Here is an 18,033-nt window from a genome sequence, read left to right as displayed (position 1 = left end):
ACTGGCAACTGCACGATGGTGCATAGCAGGGACAGGATATGGGTTTTTTGCCTGGTTGTGCACCAAATGCTAATCAAGGCACTTCTGGAGACCCTTCAGGGGCCAACATGATTGACAATCGGCTATATCTTGTGAATGTCTGGTCTATACCCAGGATGTTCTTGCAGCTCCATCTCTCACCAATCACCTCAAGAAAGAAAAAGATAGTAGACGGGAGGACAGAATATGGCACCACAGAGTTGTGTTTTTCAACCAAAAAATTGATTATCTGTTGTTCTGAGCTTGAAATAAATGAATGTCACAGATATCTTATTGGATGGACCGTCTCACGGTAGTAACTTTTCAAGCTCACATAATACCTTCCTAACATATCACACTTTACAGTAACAGTATCATGTTTTAAAAGAGAACTATGGGAAATAAAAAATTAAACATTTATACTCACCTAGGTAGATGCAGCATAGATCGAGAACTGAGTGATCAAGAATCACTGATTGCTCAGTTTTCAGTGTTCAGTGAGCAGAGAGCGGGTGACTATCACTCACCGGCTCTCTGCTCTGCCTCTCCAGCATTGCCGGGGTCGGGAGCGGCCAGCTCATGCTCTCAGTAGTGCACTCAATGACTGAGCCCGCTGCTGGTCCATACATCTGGCCTGACATTAAAGTCAGGATCTCTCCAGAGCCTGGAATGGCTGTGTGCCGTTGTAACGCTCTGGGTTCTTAGTTCAATGGGGCTGGATCTACAGCTGCAGAATTCCACTCAGTAGTCTTGTAGAGATATGTTAAATCACCTGATCCAACACTCTTGACTCATCACAGTGGTTCAGCCTGATTCAGTATGCACATACACAAACACTCAGTTAATGATGTTGCAGGAGTGATAGGTAATTATGCAAGTAGCAGTGAAATGATACACTGAAGGTATAGGCTTTGAAGAGTGACAGTAGATGATGATAAGCACTCAGATAGTGATGTTGCAGGAGTGATAGTAGATGATGATAGGTAGAAGTAATAGTTACAATGGATAATACAGGTATGTTAGTCTCTTTGTAGGTGTGTGGAGGTAGGTTGGTAACTGATGCGAGAATCGGATATAGCTGGTAACCGATGTGAGAATCGGATAGGGCTGGTAACTGATGTGAGAATCAGCTAGGCTGGTAACCGATGTGAGAATCGGATAGGGCTGGTAACGATGTGAGAATCGGATAGGGCTGGTAACCGATGTGAGAATCGGATAGGCTGGTAACCGATGTGGGAATCGGATAGGCTGGTAACCGATGTGAGAATCGGATAGGCTGGTAACCGATGTGAGAATCGGATAGGCTGGTAACCGATGTGAGAATCGGATAGGCTGGTAACCGATGTGGTGTTCAGAGGTATGCACAAACAGAGTTGCAGGGTAACAGATAGCAGTAGACACAAGAGCTAGCAATCTAGTTCAGGAATGCAGGGTTTAGTAAGCAGTAGGCACAAGAGCTAGCAATCTAGTTTAGTAATGCAGGTGATAGATACTAGAGAGCATGTATCCTAGAGCTAGCAACAGTTCTGTAATGCAGGTATTAGTTAGCAAGTGTTGTTGATAAGAGGGGGTCCCCTGTGGGGTACTTATCAATAGCCAGTAGTGAAGGAGTGCAGGACAAGGTAGCGAGGCTCCGGTCAATCCAGGTATAGGGTATGTAGCTGGAAGATTCGGCAGCGTCAGGTTAGGCAGGTATCAGGATCGGTTGCACCAACCATGTGTGAGTGCAGACCGTCAGTTGAAATAGCCGCTCAGTGCGGCGCCTGATGATGACATCAGCACTGTTAAAGGAATACACACCTATATGCGTTCCACCTACCTGAGTGGTGGAACGCAACCCGGAAGTGAGGAGATAGAAAGGCACTGAGAGTGCCAGGATCTTACAGCCGTCAGCTAACAGTGGAATATAGCCCACTGTAGGCTGAATATGGATCACAGGAGTGCAGTAAAAATGGATCCCTGTCACCCACAGGAAAAGTAGGACCAAAACAGCTTTGTCCCTACTTCTCCTTTAGGGAGGTCTGCCTTTTATTATTAAGAAGCTGTCTTTGAGCTGCAGTCCAGTGACTTGGCCTAGGCTGAGAGGATGTCATTATTCTCCTGCAGGCCTCCTCCCTTTAACCACTTGCCCACTGGGCACTTAAACCCCCTTCTTAACCAGACCAATTTTCAGCTTTCAGTGCTCTCACATTTTGAATGACGATTACTCAGTCATGCAACACTGTCCCCATATGAATTTTTCATCCTTTTTTTTCACACAAACAGAGCTTTCTTTTGGTGGTATTTAATCATAATTGGGTTTTTTATTTTTTGCGCTATAAATGAAAAAAGACCGAAAATTTTGTAAAAAAATGCATTTTTCTTCGTTTTGGTTTTAAATTTTGCAAATTTAGTCATTTTTCTTCATAAATTTTGACTAAAATTTATACTGCTACATATCTTTAGTAAAAATAACCCAAATAAGTATACATTTTTTGGTCTTTGTGAAGGTTATAGAGTCTACAAGCTAAGGTGCCAATCATTGAAAATTGATCACACCTAAAGTACTGACGGCCTATCTCATTTCTTGAGACCCTAACAAGTCAGGACAGTACAAATACCCCCCAAATGACCCCTTTTTGGAAAGTAGACATTCCAAGGTATTTAGTAAGAGGCATGGTGAGTTTTTTGAAGATGTAATTTTTTCCCACAATTCTTTGCAAAATGAAGATTTTTTAAAAAAAAAAAATATTTTTCACAAAATGGTCATATTACGAAGTTATTTCTCACACACTGTACAGGCATACTTGCAACTACATCCCAAAATACATTCTGCTACTCCTCCTGAGTATGGCGATACCACATGTGTGACACTTTTCTACAGCCATACAGAGGCCCAACATCCAAGGAGCACCGTCAGGCGTTCTAGAAGCAAAAATTACACATATAATTTTCTGACGACTTATCACACTTTTGAAAGTCCTGGAGCACCAGGACAATGGAAACCCCCTTAAAATGACCCAATTTTGGAAAGAAAACACCCCAACGCATAATGAGTCTTTTGAACATGTCATTTTTTTCCACAAGTTTTTGGAAAATGTGGAAAGAAAACCAAAATGCATTTTTTTTTTTTTACACAAAGTTGTCCATTTATAAAACATTTCTTACACATAGCATGCACATAGCAAAAATGACACCCCAAAATACATTCTGCCACTCCTCCTGTGGCATGGATGTGGCACGGATGAGCACTGAGGTGGCATGGATGTGGCACGGATGAGCACTGACGTGGCATGGATGAGCACAGATGTGGGATGGATGAGCATGGATGTGGCATTGATGAGCACTGAGGTGGCATGGGTGGGCACAGACGTGGGATGGATGAGCACTGAGACAGCATGGGCAGGCACAGATGTCGCAAAGATGAGGCATGGATGAGCACGGATGTGGCACGGGTGAGCATGGATGTGGCATGGATGAGCACTGAGGTGGCATGGGTGGGCATGGATGAGGCACGGATGATGCATGGATGAGGCACGGATGATGCATGGATGGGGCACAGCTGAGGCACAGATGGGGCACAAATGAGGTACTGATGGGGCACGAATGAGGCACGGATGGGGCACTAATTGGGCACAATGAGGCAGAGGAGGCGTGCAGCTGCAGTTTCTCTCCTCTCCTCGCACGCTGTACCGATTGCTGTGTACAGCGTCCCAGGAGAGGAGAGAAATGAACCGGACATGCGCCGGTTTGTTGTGACGTGATCGCTCCGTCATTGGACGGAGCGATCACATGGTAAAGGACCGCTCTCATTGGCCCTTTACCACGATCCGTGTTGCGTCGGGTCCCCGGGACCCGGCGAGCATGGACACTCCCGTGTGCGCGCCCCAGGGGGCGCTCAGGAGCGTGGTTCTGGGAGGACGTCCATGTACGCACTCCCAGAACTAGACAACCACTTTGCGGTCGTGTTTTCACAATAGGCCGGTCGGAAAGTGGTTAAAGCTGAAGTTACGGCATGGGTATTTAGTTACATTGGTCCAGCTTGAATACATAATTCAAGCTGGACCAATGTAACTATAAAATGTAACTATACAACTGTACAATGTAAAATACATAGGCGTGTACACAGGGTGTGCCAGGTGTTCCTGGGCACACTCTAATCACCCCATGTGGTGCATATTCTCCCTGTTTAGAGTCCTGATTTTTCACCAAAGCCCCCTTTCTGGGCTCCTAAAAAAATAAAAAAATTGTAGAAAATTAAAAATAATATAATAAAAATAAAAACTACTGACATGGGTCACTGACCTACTGACACCAAACTCTGCCCTACTGGACACCAATCTCTGCCCTACTGACACTGTCAGTATATACAGTATACACATGCACGCACCCACATATGTGTTTGAGATTTGGGGTGCACACCCTAATGCAATAGGCTGTGCACACCTATGGTAAAATATGTATCTTCCAGACGTGTGAGATCCACAGGGAAGCTGGAAATGACTGTAGCAGGCACCGAATGAAAGTGATCTCCACTAGCTTCCAGGTCCTGTACTAAGGAGCTTTCCTGCTGTATTGTGAACACAGATGGTTGCTTGCTCAGCATGGGCATTATTTGGGGAACACTTTGCATTTTCTCAATGAATACAAGGTGCTCCCTGATTAGACACAGTGAGAGGCGGGTCAGTGTCACTGAGAAATTACAAAGAGTTTTCTGATTGGCACTTGTGCCAAGCAACCTCCTATATTAAATAAATATTAAGGCAGCCACTCATCAAGGGACCCAAAAGCTGGTGAAGATCACTGTAGTAGCAGTTTTTAATACAGTAGTTTCCAGCTTTCATGGGGGTTTGCCAGGTAAGGAACATACATACATTGTTAGGTAACATGAGAAAAGCAGCACCAATCCAAACAACTCAACTCCCCTTGTCCTTCACAACAGCCATGGGTGATGAAGAGAAACCCTGAGAGGATATTACTAGCACTGATCACTGTATTAGTGACATTATTGATGTCATGTCAGTTAGTGTACCCCCCAGGCAGCGTCAGTTAATGTCGGATTTCCACCACACTATCATAGTCCCATTATAAATCTCTGATCAATGCCATTACTAGTATAAAAAAAAATCGAATAAAAATTCCAATTTCTATTCCAGACGCTATACCTTTCACACAAACCAAATTATATACTGTATACTTATTGGGATTTTTTTTTTTTTTTTTTTTTTTACCAAAGATATGTAGCAGAATTTATTTAGGCCTAAATTCGTGAACAAACTCGTTTTTTTTTTTTTTTTTTTCGTTTTTTTTTAATTATTGGATTTGTTTTATAGCAGAAATAAATTATTATTATTATTTTTTTTTTTTATCAACCATTTCTGGACCAGGAGGTTTTACCCCCTTAATGACCAGGCCATTTTTTGCTATTCAGCACTGTGTTTTTTTAACTGACAATTGCGCGGTCGTGCAACGCTGTACCCAAATAAAATTGATGTCCTTTTTTTCCACAAATAGAGCTTTCTTTTGGTGGTATTTGATCACCTGTGCTATTTTTATTTTTTGTGCTATGAACAAAAAAAAAAAGCAACAATTCTGAAAATAAAATTATATTTTTTTACTTTCTGCTAAATAACATTCCCAATAAAAAAAAATGTAAAAATCTAATTGTTTCATCATTTTAGGCCAATTTGTATTCTGCTACATATTTTTGGTAAAAAAGAAAAAAAAATCCCAATAAGTGTATATTGATTGGTTTGCGCAAAGTTATCATGTCTACAAACTAGGGGAAAGATTTATGTCATTTAAATGTATTTATTAATTTTTTTTTACTAGTAATGGCGGCAATCAGCGATTTTTTAGCGGGACTGCGACATTGCTGCGCACACCTAACTGACATTTTTGACACTTTTGGGGGTACCAGTGACATTACTACTGTAATCAGTGCTAACAATATGCACTGTTACTGTACTAAAGACACTGGCAGGGGCGATCAAAGGGTTAAATGTGTCCCTAGGGGGTGCTTTCTAACTGTGTAGGGGATGGGCTTGCTGGATGAACACAGAGACCTGTGTTCCTAAATAAGAGGAACACATAATCCCTATGTTCATAACTGACAGAACAGCGGTATATAAATAAATAAATAAATAAAAAATAAAAAAAACCCAAACTTCTCTCAGATCCAACCCTTTATCCGTTAACTATGCTATGCGGGGTCTCTGGTGGTTATGTGGTCCAAGCATGAATGAACCCCTGAGATCTAAGAGGTTACATCCTTAGATCTCAGGAGTTCATGCTTGGACTTGTAGTCCTTCACTAGTTGGGAGGGGTGTCACAATCCTCAGCTCTGAGGGGTCAATGCTGGGACTTGCAGTCCTTCACTTTTGAGAGGGTCCCAGCATGAACCCTTGAGATCTAAGAATGCAAACTGCAAAAGTGAAGGACTACAAGTCTCATCATAAACCCCTCAGATCTAAGGATGTGACTCCCTCCAAAACCGAAGGACTACAAGTCCTAGCATGAAGCCCTGAAATCTAAGGATGTGATCCCTTAGATCTCACAGGTTCTTGCTGTAGTCCTTCACTAGTTGGGGGTTGGAGGGTGTTGCAGACTCAGTTCTGAGTGGCTCATGCTGGAACCTGTAGTTCTTCAGTTTTGAGGGGTCACATCCCCCAAAAGTGAAGGACTACAAGTCCCAGCAGGAACTTCTCCTCTTTGTATGGGTCTCTGCAGTAACACACACGGTTCCATGGTTTTGAGAGTTGCTCTCAACTGAGTCCTGGCAGTTCCCTTTCCCTTCCCACTGAGCATGCCGTGCCAGCGGGCGGCAGTATAGCCAGTGGTGGAGGTGGGGCAAGCTAATAGTCTCAGCCTGCTGGGATTAATGCTGCCAGTTAGTAAGGCGGCACTGTCTGTGGTGGCCTTTTTTGGGGTATCAGATTGGTGGCCCAATCCGTCCCTGTTCTCTGCAGTCCTTGCTAGTATCCCTCCTGCCTGGGTGACAGTGCCGTTCCCCTGTAAAATGGCGCCCAAGGCAAACACCTTGTTTGCCTCCCGGTAGCGACGCTCTTGCCCCCAGGAGCTGTTCATCATAATGTACTAGTATGCACAGCATGCAGCATTTGCACATTATGGTGTACAGTACTTACCTGTCAAATGACCCCATCCAGCTGTCAGCGCTCCCACTGGTCACAGTGCATATCAGTGTTAATTTTGGCAGCAAATGTCGATTTAGTTTTAGTCATAGTCTTTTGACTAAAATGCTATTTTAGTTTTAGTCGTATTTTAGTTATCTGAAGTGTTTTCATTTTAGTCATGTTTTAGTCGAATAAAATAATGTTAACCACTTAAGGACCGCCCGCCACAGATATACTGAGGCAGGCAGCCCCTCCTGCAGGAACTGACGTAGGTATATGTCGGTCGCACGCCTGCATACACTTGGCAGCGGGGATCCCGATGAATGGGGCAGGTGACTCCGATTGCCGTCTGACACCCGCGATCGTTCCCTGCTGTGAGAGAAGAACGTCAGCTGTTGTAAACACAGCAGACCGTTCTTCTCTCTGGAATGATCACAGAGTGCCTATGATCCTTCTATATAGGATCACAGGTCTCTGTGATCATTTCACAAGCCACGCCCCCATGCAGTTAGAAAACACTCCCCTAGGCTCACATTTAACCCTTTGATCACCCCCAGTATTAACCTGCCAGTGTCATTATTACGGTAACAGTGCATATTTTTAGCACTGAGTACTGTAGTAATGTCACTGGTCCCCCCAAAAGTGTCCAAAATGTCAGTTAGGGGTCCGATCTGTCTGCCGCAATGTCGCAGTACCGCGAAAAATCGCAGATCGCCGCCATTACTAGTAAAAAAAAAAAAAAAAAAAACAATAAAAATGACATAAATCTTTCCCATAGTTAGTAGACGCGATAACTTTTGCACAAACCAATCAAAATACGCTTATTGCGATTTTTTTTTTTTCACCAAAAATATGTAGCAGAAAAGAAAATTGGCCTTAAATGTTAAAAAATTTTGATTTTTACATTTTTTTTTTTGGGGGGGGGGGGGGGGGATTTTATATAGCAGAAAGTGAAAAAAAATTTTTTTTTCAGAATTGTCGCTCTTTTTTTGTTTATAGCGCAAAAAAATAAAAAATCGCAGAGGTGATCAAATACCACCAAAAGAAAGTTCTATTTGTGGAAAAAAGGACATCAATTTTTTTTGGGTACAGCGTCGCACGACCACGCAATTTTTTGATAAAATAACGCAGTGCCGAATCGCAAAAAGAAATGGGCTGGTCATTAAGGGGGCAAATCCTTCCGCTCCAGAATTGGTAATTTAGTAGATGAAAATATTTTAGTAGATGAAATGAACACTGGTGCATACATCTTCCCCCCAGTTTTCCTTCTGGGTTCGGTCTGTTCGGCCGCTTGAATGGCCGGATCGCTTCCACGCAAAGCGGCGCTGTAAATTGACGCTAATCTGCGCACGTGTGGCTCAGTGTACATTACCACTGACAGGCAGGGAGAAGCAGTTCTAACAGGAGAGGTCAATACAATTCTCTTCTGTCATCCAAATCCTATCTTGCAGGGTTTTTTCATTTTTAGGTTCAATTCCGCTTTAAGGGAAGTTGGTGATTGCGGATGAAAAGAACCCACAGAGCAGAGAGGAGGATGAAAGTTCCTGGGGACAGTCCTGTGTACCCCGATCTCTCTGTCACTCTTCTATCCTCCAAGTGACAGGACACCCTCCATGCAGCCGGAGGAGCTCAGACACTGGCTGTCTGTCGGGGTGGGTGGGGGCGGTGTTTCCTCCTGTCCTGCTCTCACCCCAGTCTCATCACAAAGGGCTGCGGGAGGGAAGCCATGCTCCGGGACTCCGGCTACAATGGAGATCAATGATTCTGCCAGTGTGGTCCTCACAGGGTACCATTCATACACCCCACCCCGGACCATGGCGGAGGAGAACCTACTCACCTGCATCAGGTAAGTCCTTCTACACCGCTCACTATGGGATCCATCCCTCCGGAGATCTGCGCTCATTGTATCCATCCTGACACATAGATTGTCAGCTCCTGTGCTGTCTTCACAGGCAGGTCAGTAAGAATGAAATGGTCAGCTGTATGCGACCCCAGAGTCAGGGGGGATGGGGGGCTTTAAACTTCTGCATTTCAGAGATCTTCATAGAAAGTTTTCTAAAGTTTAGACTTCTCTCTGACAGCCTTTGAATTGCTCCTATACAGCTACATTCACACTAGTCTGCATGTAAAAAGCAGCGTTTTACTGCGCATCTAACGTTTTACTGCGTACTCAGCGTTTTACTGCGCATCTAACGTTTTACTGCGTACTCAGCGTTTTACTGCGCATCTAACGTTTTACTGCGTACTCAGCGTTTTACTGCGCATATAGCGTTTTACTGCGTACTCAGCGTTTTACTGCGCATGTAGCGTTTTACTGCGTACTCAGCGTTTTACTGCGTACTCAGCGTTTTACTGCGCATGTAACGTTTTACTGCGCATGTAGCGTTTTACTGCGCATGCAGCGTTTTACTGCGTACTCAGCGTTTTACTGCGCATGTAGCGTTTTACTGCGTACTCAGCGTTTTACTGCGGACTCAGCATTTTACTGCGCATATAGCGTTTTACTGCGGACTCAGCGTTTTACTGCGCATGTAGCGTTTTACTGCGCATATAGCGTTTTACTGCGTACTCAGCGTTTTACTGCGGACTCAGCATTTTACTGCGCATGTAGCGTTTTACTGCGGACTCAGCGTTTTACTGCGCATGTAGCGTTTTACTGCGGACTCAGCGTTTTACTGCGCATGTAGCGTTTTACTGCGCATATAGCGTTTTACTGCGTACTCAGCGTTTTACTGCGTATTCAGCATTTTACTGCGTACTCAGCGTTTTACTGCGTATTCAGCGTTTTACTGCGTATTCAGTGTTTTACTGCGCATGTAACGTTTTACTGCGTACTCAGCGTTTTACTGCGCATGTAACGTTTTACTGCATACTCAGCGGTTTACTGCGCATGTAATGTTTTATTGCGTACTCAGCGTTTTACTACGTACTCAGCGTTTTACTGCGCATGTAACGTTTTACTGCGTACTCAGCGTTTTACTACTTACTCAGCGTTTTACTGCGCATGTAACGTTTTACTGCGTACTCAGCGTTTTACTACTTACTCAGCGTTTTACTGCGCATGTAACGTTTTACTGCGTACTCAGCGGTTTACTGCGCATGTAACGTTTTACTGCGTACTCATCGTTTTACCACGCATGCAATGTTTTATTGCGTACTCAGTGTTTTACTGCACATGCAGCGTTTTACTGTGTACTCAGCGTTTTACTGCGCATGTAACATTTTACTGCGTACTCAGCGTTTTACTGCGCATGTAACATTTTACTGCGTACTCAGCGTTTTACTGCGCATGTAACGTTTTACTGCGTACTCAGCTTTTTAATGCGCATGTAACGTTTTACTGTGTACACAGCGTTTTACTGCGCATGTAACGTTTTACTGCGTACTCAGCGTTTTAATACGCATGTAACGTTTTACTGCGTACTCATCGTTTTACCACGCATGCAATGTTTTATTGCGTACTCAGTGTTTTACTGCACATGCAGCGTTTTACTGTGTACTCAGCGTTTTACTGCGCATGTAACATTTTACTGCGTACTCAGTGTTTTACTGCGCATGTAACATTTTACTGCGTACTCAGCGTTTTACTGCGCATGTAACGTTTTACTGCGTACTCAGCTTTTTAATGCGCATGTAACGTTTTACTGTGTACACAGCGTTTTACTGCGCATGTAACGTTTTACTGCGTACTCAGCGTTTTAATACGCATGTAACGTTTTACTGCGTACTCAGCGTTTTACTGCGCATGTAACGGTTTACCGCGTACTCAGCGTTTTATTGCGCATGTAACGTTTTACTGCGTACTCAGCGTTTTAATGTGCATGTAACGTTTTACTGCGTACTCAGCGTTTTACTGCGCATGTAACGTTTTACTGCGTACTCAGCGTTTTAATGCGCATGTAACGTTTTACTGCGTACTCAGCATTTTAATACGCATGTAACGGTTTACTGCGTACTCAGCATTTTACTGCGCATGTAATGTTTTACTGCGTACTCATCGTTTTACCACGCATGCAATGTTTTATTGCGTACTCAGCATTTTACTGCACATACAGCATTTTACTGCGTACTCAGCGTTTTACCATGCATGCAGCGTTTTACTGCGTAGTCAGCGTCTTACCACGCATGCAGCGTTTTACTGCATACTCAGTGTTTTACTGCATACTCAGCATTTTATCGCACATGCAGCGTTTTACTGCGTACTTAGCATTTTACTGCGTACTAAGCATTTTACTGCGCATGCAGCGCTTTTCTGCGTACTCAGCTTCTTTCTGCACATGCAGCCTTTTACTGTGTAATCAGCGTTTTCCTACACATGCAGCATTTTACTGCTTACTCAGCGTTTTACTGCTTACACTGCGTTTTACTGCGCATGCAGCATTTTACTGTGCACTCTGCATACTTAGCGTTTTACTACATAGCGTTTTACTGCACACTCAGTGTTTTACTACCTACTTAGCGTTTTACTGCACACTCAATGTTTCACACTTTTTCTTTTCACTCTTTTTTTTTTTTTAACCTTGAAGTATCACGGTGACACTAAGTTCATGTCGCAATGCATTGTGCTGCAGTGTGGTGACATGCGGCGCCGTCCAGTGTGATGCAGAAAAATGTAGATGCTTCATTTTCCACACTGCACCACACATCAGATCAGCATTGTGGTGTGAACAGGACACCTAGAAGACAATTCTTTTCTATGTGCTCCGCTGGTAACCTGCACTTATCCAGTGCAGAAAGGGCACCCCACAAAGTGAGAATGAGCCCTTCGGCTAGGTTTACTCTTCAGGTTGCGTGAAGCATTTTTTATGTGTTTGTTCTCACATTTTTGGGCTTGAGCATTTTGTTTTAGCCAATGGAAAGCTAGTTACTAGCAGAACGAGAGGCAAACAAAATCGCATGAAAAACGTGCAATACTCAAGTTTTTCAGACATTTTTTAGACACCCCATTGAAGCCTAATGGGGCCCGTACATGTGATGAGAAAATGGTACGACAAATACCGCTTTGGAACCAATCGTACGATAATCTGATCATTAGTACACAGCTTTTGGAGCCGATCAGGACAATTTGTGCGTAATTATCCAATCAGACAGGCATGGACATTTTTCTTGTACGATTTTCATTTAACCAGTACAGTTGTCGTTCGAAAATACAACAAAATAATACACCACAACACATGACATCACTTCCAAATTTATGTCATACAAGACTCGTACTCTTCATTTTCGATATGAGACTAGCATGCAAAAAAATGGATGATCATTTGTCTGATAATCTCATCATGTGGCATAGGGGCTCATTCACACAATCACTCACCCCCATGTAGCGTAAAAGTCGCATGTTTATGTTTTTGTACTTGTGGCGAGCTGCACGTAGGCAGCCCATCTTAGTGAATGGACACACATGGGCTGTACTGACCCTGACCCACACAGCTGAGTTTGCCAGGTACGCAGGGATGGGCGCACGTACCCGGGTGCACGGTGCCCTCATATCAATGTTTAAAAAGAAAAAAAATGGCCAATGTGATGTTGAAGTCATTTGTATCCATGGTCAGGCATCTGTGACAAATTCATGTAAATGTTTCCAGCATGCAAATTCATTTGTCGCGCTTTGCGCCATTTGTCGCACGGGTGGGAGACAGATTACAAAGGGTGTCTGCGACAAACTGTTTAAAATCCTGCAGAAACTTTAAACAAACTAATGTCAGAAAGAAAATATTTCTGTGTCTTGAGCCTGTATATAAAACAAACAAATACTGATGATTATCTGAATGGATCAGCAGTCTTTAGGGCACATTCACACCACAACCCATCCTTGAACGCACGCATGGGGGTTGCATGCTTTTTGTTGTAATGTGTTGTCATGCGTTTTACATGCATTGCGTTTGTTTAGTCTTGTTTGCCTGGATTTGCCTTGCTGTGCATCGCGCTTATGTGCGTTTGCATGCATTTGAACGTTTGTATTGCGTTGTGCTGAAAAAAAGTAGTGCATTCCGTACTTATTTTCAGCGCTGTGCAAATGCAACGCAAGGCACTGCTGTGAATTGCATTCATAAGGAACCATTATTTTCCCAGCGCATCTGCGTGAATATACCCAAAGCCCTGGTTCACGCCAGTGCGGCTTTGAAATCACGCTACTCAGCGTGACTTCAAAGCTGACTATTTATTGCGATTTCTTTGTGGCTTGTCAATGCCAGTCGCAATGAAGTTGCACAGAAGAACCTTTTTTCAAGTCGCACCCATTTGAACGGTTCCATTGACGTAAATGGGACTGTCAAGTCATATGACAAGTTGCACTGGTGTGAACTAGTAATTGAAATCAAACCAGAATGCTAGAAAATATCTACCTGTAGTTGTCTGATTCCTTGTACAACCCAAAAAATCTGGTCAGTAAAGCCTCTTTTACGCGGGGCGGATTCGATTGACAGACTCCGCTTGCTCAGCGGTGATCGCTCCATTCATTCTGGCTGAGCAGGTGGATGACAGGTCCGTCTCCAATCACTGTGCAGAGACGGACCTGTCAGATCCCCACTCTCCTCTATGGGGAGATCGGAAGAAAACAGACCGCCTGTCTATTTTCATCCCATCCAATCTGACCCACCAGACGGATGGAAAATAGGACCACCATTCGTCTGGATTTGGTGGATCGGATCGGATAGCAGTGGGTGTCAGTGGACATGCGACGCTCCATAGGGGTGAATGGAGGGTCCGATCAGGTCTGCCTGAAAAACTGACAGGCAAGCCTGATTGGACAGCCCATGTGAAAGGGGCCTTAGGAATAAAATGGAGCTGCTATTGACTATTAGTACATAAAAATTGGGAGTTGCTTGATTTCCATCATGTTTTAGAATAGTCATGGATAAGTAGAGCAGTGCGCAAACTGTTGGCGCTATAGAAATCCTGTATAATGATGATAGGAAGGATGTTGAGGTTTCAAGAGCATTCAGAACTGAAAACATTTTAAATAACGGTGGTATGGCAGAGAGTCATATTTTCCAGTACCGTGCTGACTGCGCCACTAATCCCAGAGAGGAAAGCTGCCAGGTCTCACTTTTTAGCTTCATTTAGTCTCTAATAGCTGTAATTTAGAACAATATACTGCACTGCAATCTTACACAAATCTCAGATATCAAAACTTTTGGGCAGCCATGGTGATGGGGGGGGGGGGGGGGCTTCAACACGATTTTGTAAATATAATAGTTGTATCAAGTTCTTTATTGAGCAATAACTCAATTGAGCCTACTCAATAGAAGACTTGCAATTCCTTAAAGTGGAGTTCCAAAAGTGGAACTTCTGCTTTAAGGCCTCCTGATCTTCTGACATGTCACATTTGGCATGCCATTTTTTTGGGGGGGGGGGGGAGGGCAGATACCTAGTTTTGACAGGTACCCGCTCCCATTACCGCTCATAGAAACATAGAAACATAGAATGTGTCGGCAGATAAGAACCATTTGGCCCATCTAGTCTGCCCAATATATCTGAATCCTATGAATAGTCCCTGGCCCTATCTTGTATGAAGGATAGCCTTATGCCTATCCCATGCATGCTTAACCACTTGCCGACCGAGTACGGTAATAGTACTGCGGCAAAGTGGTTCGTTATCGTCTGACGACGTAGTATTAACGTCGTCAGACACTCCCCCTTCTGGGCGGTGCTTGCGCGCCGCCGGAGGCTCGCTCCCGCTGTTTTCATTCACAGCGGGAGTCGGGCCAGGGGAGGAGCAGCGGCGATCGCCGCTGCTCTGCCCCGATCGCCGGGGATCTAGTGTGGAGATCCGCCCGCTGTGTGTAAACACAGCGGGCGGATCTCCATAGTGACAGGGACTGACAGATCGGAGTGTTCAGCATAGCTGGACATCCGATCTGTCCATGACTCACTCAGTCACCTCCCCCCCTACACGTCAGTAAGCACCAGGCATACATTAACCCCTCCCTCTCCAATAAAATTAACCCCTTCCCTGCCAGTGTCATTTTTACAGTAACAGTGCATATATATATAGCACTGATTACTGCAGTAATGTCACTGGTAACCCCAAAAGTGTAAAAAATGTCAGTCAAGGGTCCGATCTGTCCGCTGCAATGTCGCAGTCCCACAAAAAAAATCGCAGATCGCCGCCATTACACGTTAAAAAAAAAAACACCAAAAATGACAGAAATCTTTCCCTTTGTTAGTAAACGCAATAACTTTTGCGCAAACCAATCAAAATACGCTTATTGTGATTTTTTTTACCAAACATAGGTAGCAGAAAACAAATTGGGCAAAAATTTTTTAAAAAATTGGTTTTTACATCTTTTTTGGGGGGAATTTCATATAAAAAAATGTTAAAAATATTGTTATTTTTTCAAAATAAACGCTCTTTTTTTGTTTATAGCGCAAAAAGTAAAAATCGCACAGGTGATCAAATACCACCAAAAGAAAGCTCTGTTTGTGGGAAAAAAAGGACGTAAATTTCGTTTGGGTACGGCGTCGCACGACCGCGCAATTGTCAGTTGAAGTCGCACAGCGCCGAATCGCAAAAAGTGGCCTGGACGGAAGACAGCAAAATCCTCCGGTGGTAAAGTGGTTAAACTCCTTCACTGTATTTGCAGCTACCACTTCTGCTGGAAGGCAGCTCGAGCGGAAGTTCTTCTCTCTCCCTTCCTCCCTGCAATCTTCTGGGACACATTAGAGGTCGCAGAAGATTGCCCGGCCATTCAGGATGCAAGCCGCAGGTTTTCACAGGCGGGTGCCCACACTAGTGATGCCGGTGTCGAGGAGGGGAGAGGGAGAGGAGCGAGGCTTCGGGTGGCCGCATTGCTGGATCCTGGGACAGGTGAGTGTGTATTTATTGGGCCTCATGCACACTGGACGTTTTTACATCTCCTGTTTTTGGCGTCAGACAATTTTTTCTGCAGCCAGTAAACTCCCCAGCATGTTCTCCTATGTGTCCATGCACACACAGGCTGTTATCAGCAGTTTTTGGCAGGGCGTTTTCTGGCTGGAAATAACCCAGAACTAGTGGGTTTTAGGAGGTGTTTTTCAGCTGTAAAAATGTTCTAACTGATAAAAGCTTAAAAACGCAGAAAAACGCGGCTATACTGCAGTTATCAAGGTTTTGGAGCACGACACTGATTTGGCAGGAGTGACAACTTGCTTCTTGGTTCAGTCCGAAGTCCGAACTTCTTTCAGACCAAACCTGTGCTTATCCCTAGTTGTCACAAGAAGAAAAGAATGAAAATCTTTCAATGGGGCACTGGATCTGATGTCCCTGGTGACAACCAGGGATTTCCTCCCACATCCTGTTTAGGCTTTGGGACAGGAAGTGAAGGGAAATCTCTCCAATGGGACTGAATGGGGAAACAAAACTGACAAGGGTTATAATCCTCCTTTACTCATAGCCACACTTAACTCAATACTCCTTGTGCAAAATGTTTTACATAGGTGGACTGATGGTGTCCGCCTGTCATTTTTTCAGGCAGACCTGATCGGACCCTCCAGTTTCCTCTATGGAGCAGCAAGTGTCAACAGACGTGTCCTTTGAAACGACATCTGATTCGATCCTGTCCGCTAAAAACAGACAGATGGCTATTTGTTCCCCATCCGTCTGGCAGATCAGATCAGATGCCGTCAGTGTAGGCAATGCGTTTACATCCGACGGCCATAAAGGAAAGTGGGCTGTGTCCGTGTCTGCTCTGCCTAAGAAGATTAGGCACGGACTTGTCATCAGCCTGCTCAGCGGGTATCAGTGGACAGATTCCCCCGCGGAGCCCGCCCCGTAAGGGACCTTAGTCCTGTTTATTTTAGTTTTGGTTTAGTTCTACTTTAAGTATTTCCATGCTATCTAACGCAAATTGCACTCCATTACCCAACTAGGTTAAAGCTGGCAATACACTATATAATCTGATTGTACACTCTTTCTATAATCTGCTCTAGACTCACCACACACAGTACAATCTGATTGTACAATCCCCTTTAGATCTACTAACAACTATGTTTGTATTGGTGGCCATACATGCTTAGATAAATTATCAATTTATTTTCCAATAGGAATAATCAATATATAGACGACATCCCATTCTATCGATATGCCACACATAGGGAGATGGATTTTGATTGACAGTTAGGCCCCATTCACATTATTGCATAGCAGGAACAAGTGTTCCCGCTACGCGATTTTGACAGCACGATTTTCACGCAATTCTGCATGTCGCATAGGCATTCACCTAAATGTGCTGCCCTGTGCGCGTTTGTTGCCTGAAAATAATCTCCTGACAAGCGTCATGTCATTTTTAAAGGTGCGTTTTTTCCCTGATTGCCGCGTGTCAAGTGCATCACGTTTGGGGTGCCATTGAAGGATAATTGCACCAAAATGCGCACTGCGCATTGTGCTGCGATTGCCACGCAATTTGGAATCACAGGTGGAATTGAGCCAATTCTGCATGCAATTCCATATTGCTGTGTGAATAAAGCCTTAAAATACGATCAGAACTTATTGTAAATAATCACATCTCTGTTTCCACCATGTACTCTCATAATTCGATCAATCCGAATAAGACTGTATAATCAATGTACCTTAGTGATGCCGAATAATACAAAACAATTCTGCCATGGCCAATCGATTCAGTTTTAATGAAACCAATCGAGATTGAGTATAAGTCCACCGGAAAGGGAAGTCATGGCTTTTCGGTTGTATACAGATTTAAGTGTTTTGATCAAATAACGTATCAATTGGATAGAGAAAAAAAATTGGAGCGTATGAGGCCATCATTACAGCCTGCCATATTGGATATTAATTGAATGGTTTATTGTATGTAGGTACTTGTATTTATAGTTTTGATAAATCTAACGTTGATTCTCCAAAGGTTGTATGGTCAGATTGTAATGTGTATGGTGACTCTGAGATTTGGCAATCCTATTTATTAGGAGA

General features: G+C 43.8%; 1 protein-coding gene across 2 annotated transcripts in view; it reads left to right on the top strand.

Annotated features, from left to right (window-relative positions):
• The window catches only part of ARHGAP28 (Rho GTPase activating protein 28), a 204,531-nt gene that overhangs the window by 19,798 nt on the left and 166,700 nt on the right, over window positions 1-18,033 (top strand). The window contains exon 1 of one of the 2 annotated variants that reach the window (XM_082259734.1): window positions 8,723-8,976. The exons of the other annotated variant lie outside the window; for it this stretch is intronic. Within the exon in view, the coding sequence (XP_082115860.1) occupies window positions 8,744-8,976 (233 nt within the window). The 5' untranslated portion in view covers window positions 8,723-8,743. Of the gene's footprint in view, window positions 1-8,722; window positions 8,977-18,033 lie in introns of those variants that run through there. 2 annotated transcript variants of the gene reach the window in all.

Source organism: Pelophylax lessonae (genome assembly GCF_965119305.1).
Source record: "Pelophylax lessonae genome assembly, chromosome: 5".
Lineage (NCBI taxonomy): Eukaryota > Metazoa > Chordata > Amphibia > Anura > Ranidae > Pelophylax > Pelophylax lessonae.
Note: the sequence above shows the minus strand (reverse complement) of the source record. Positions and strands in the feature narration are given on the sequence as shown.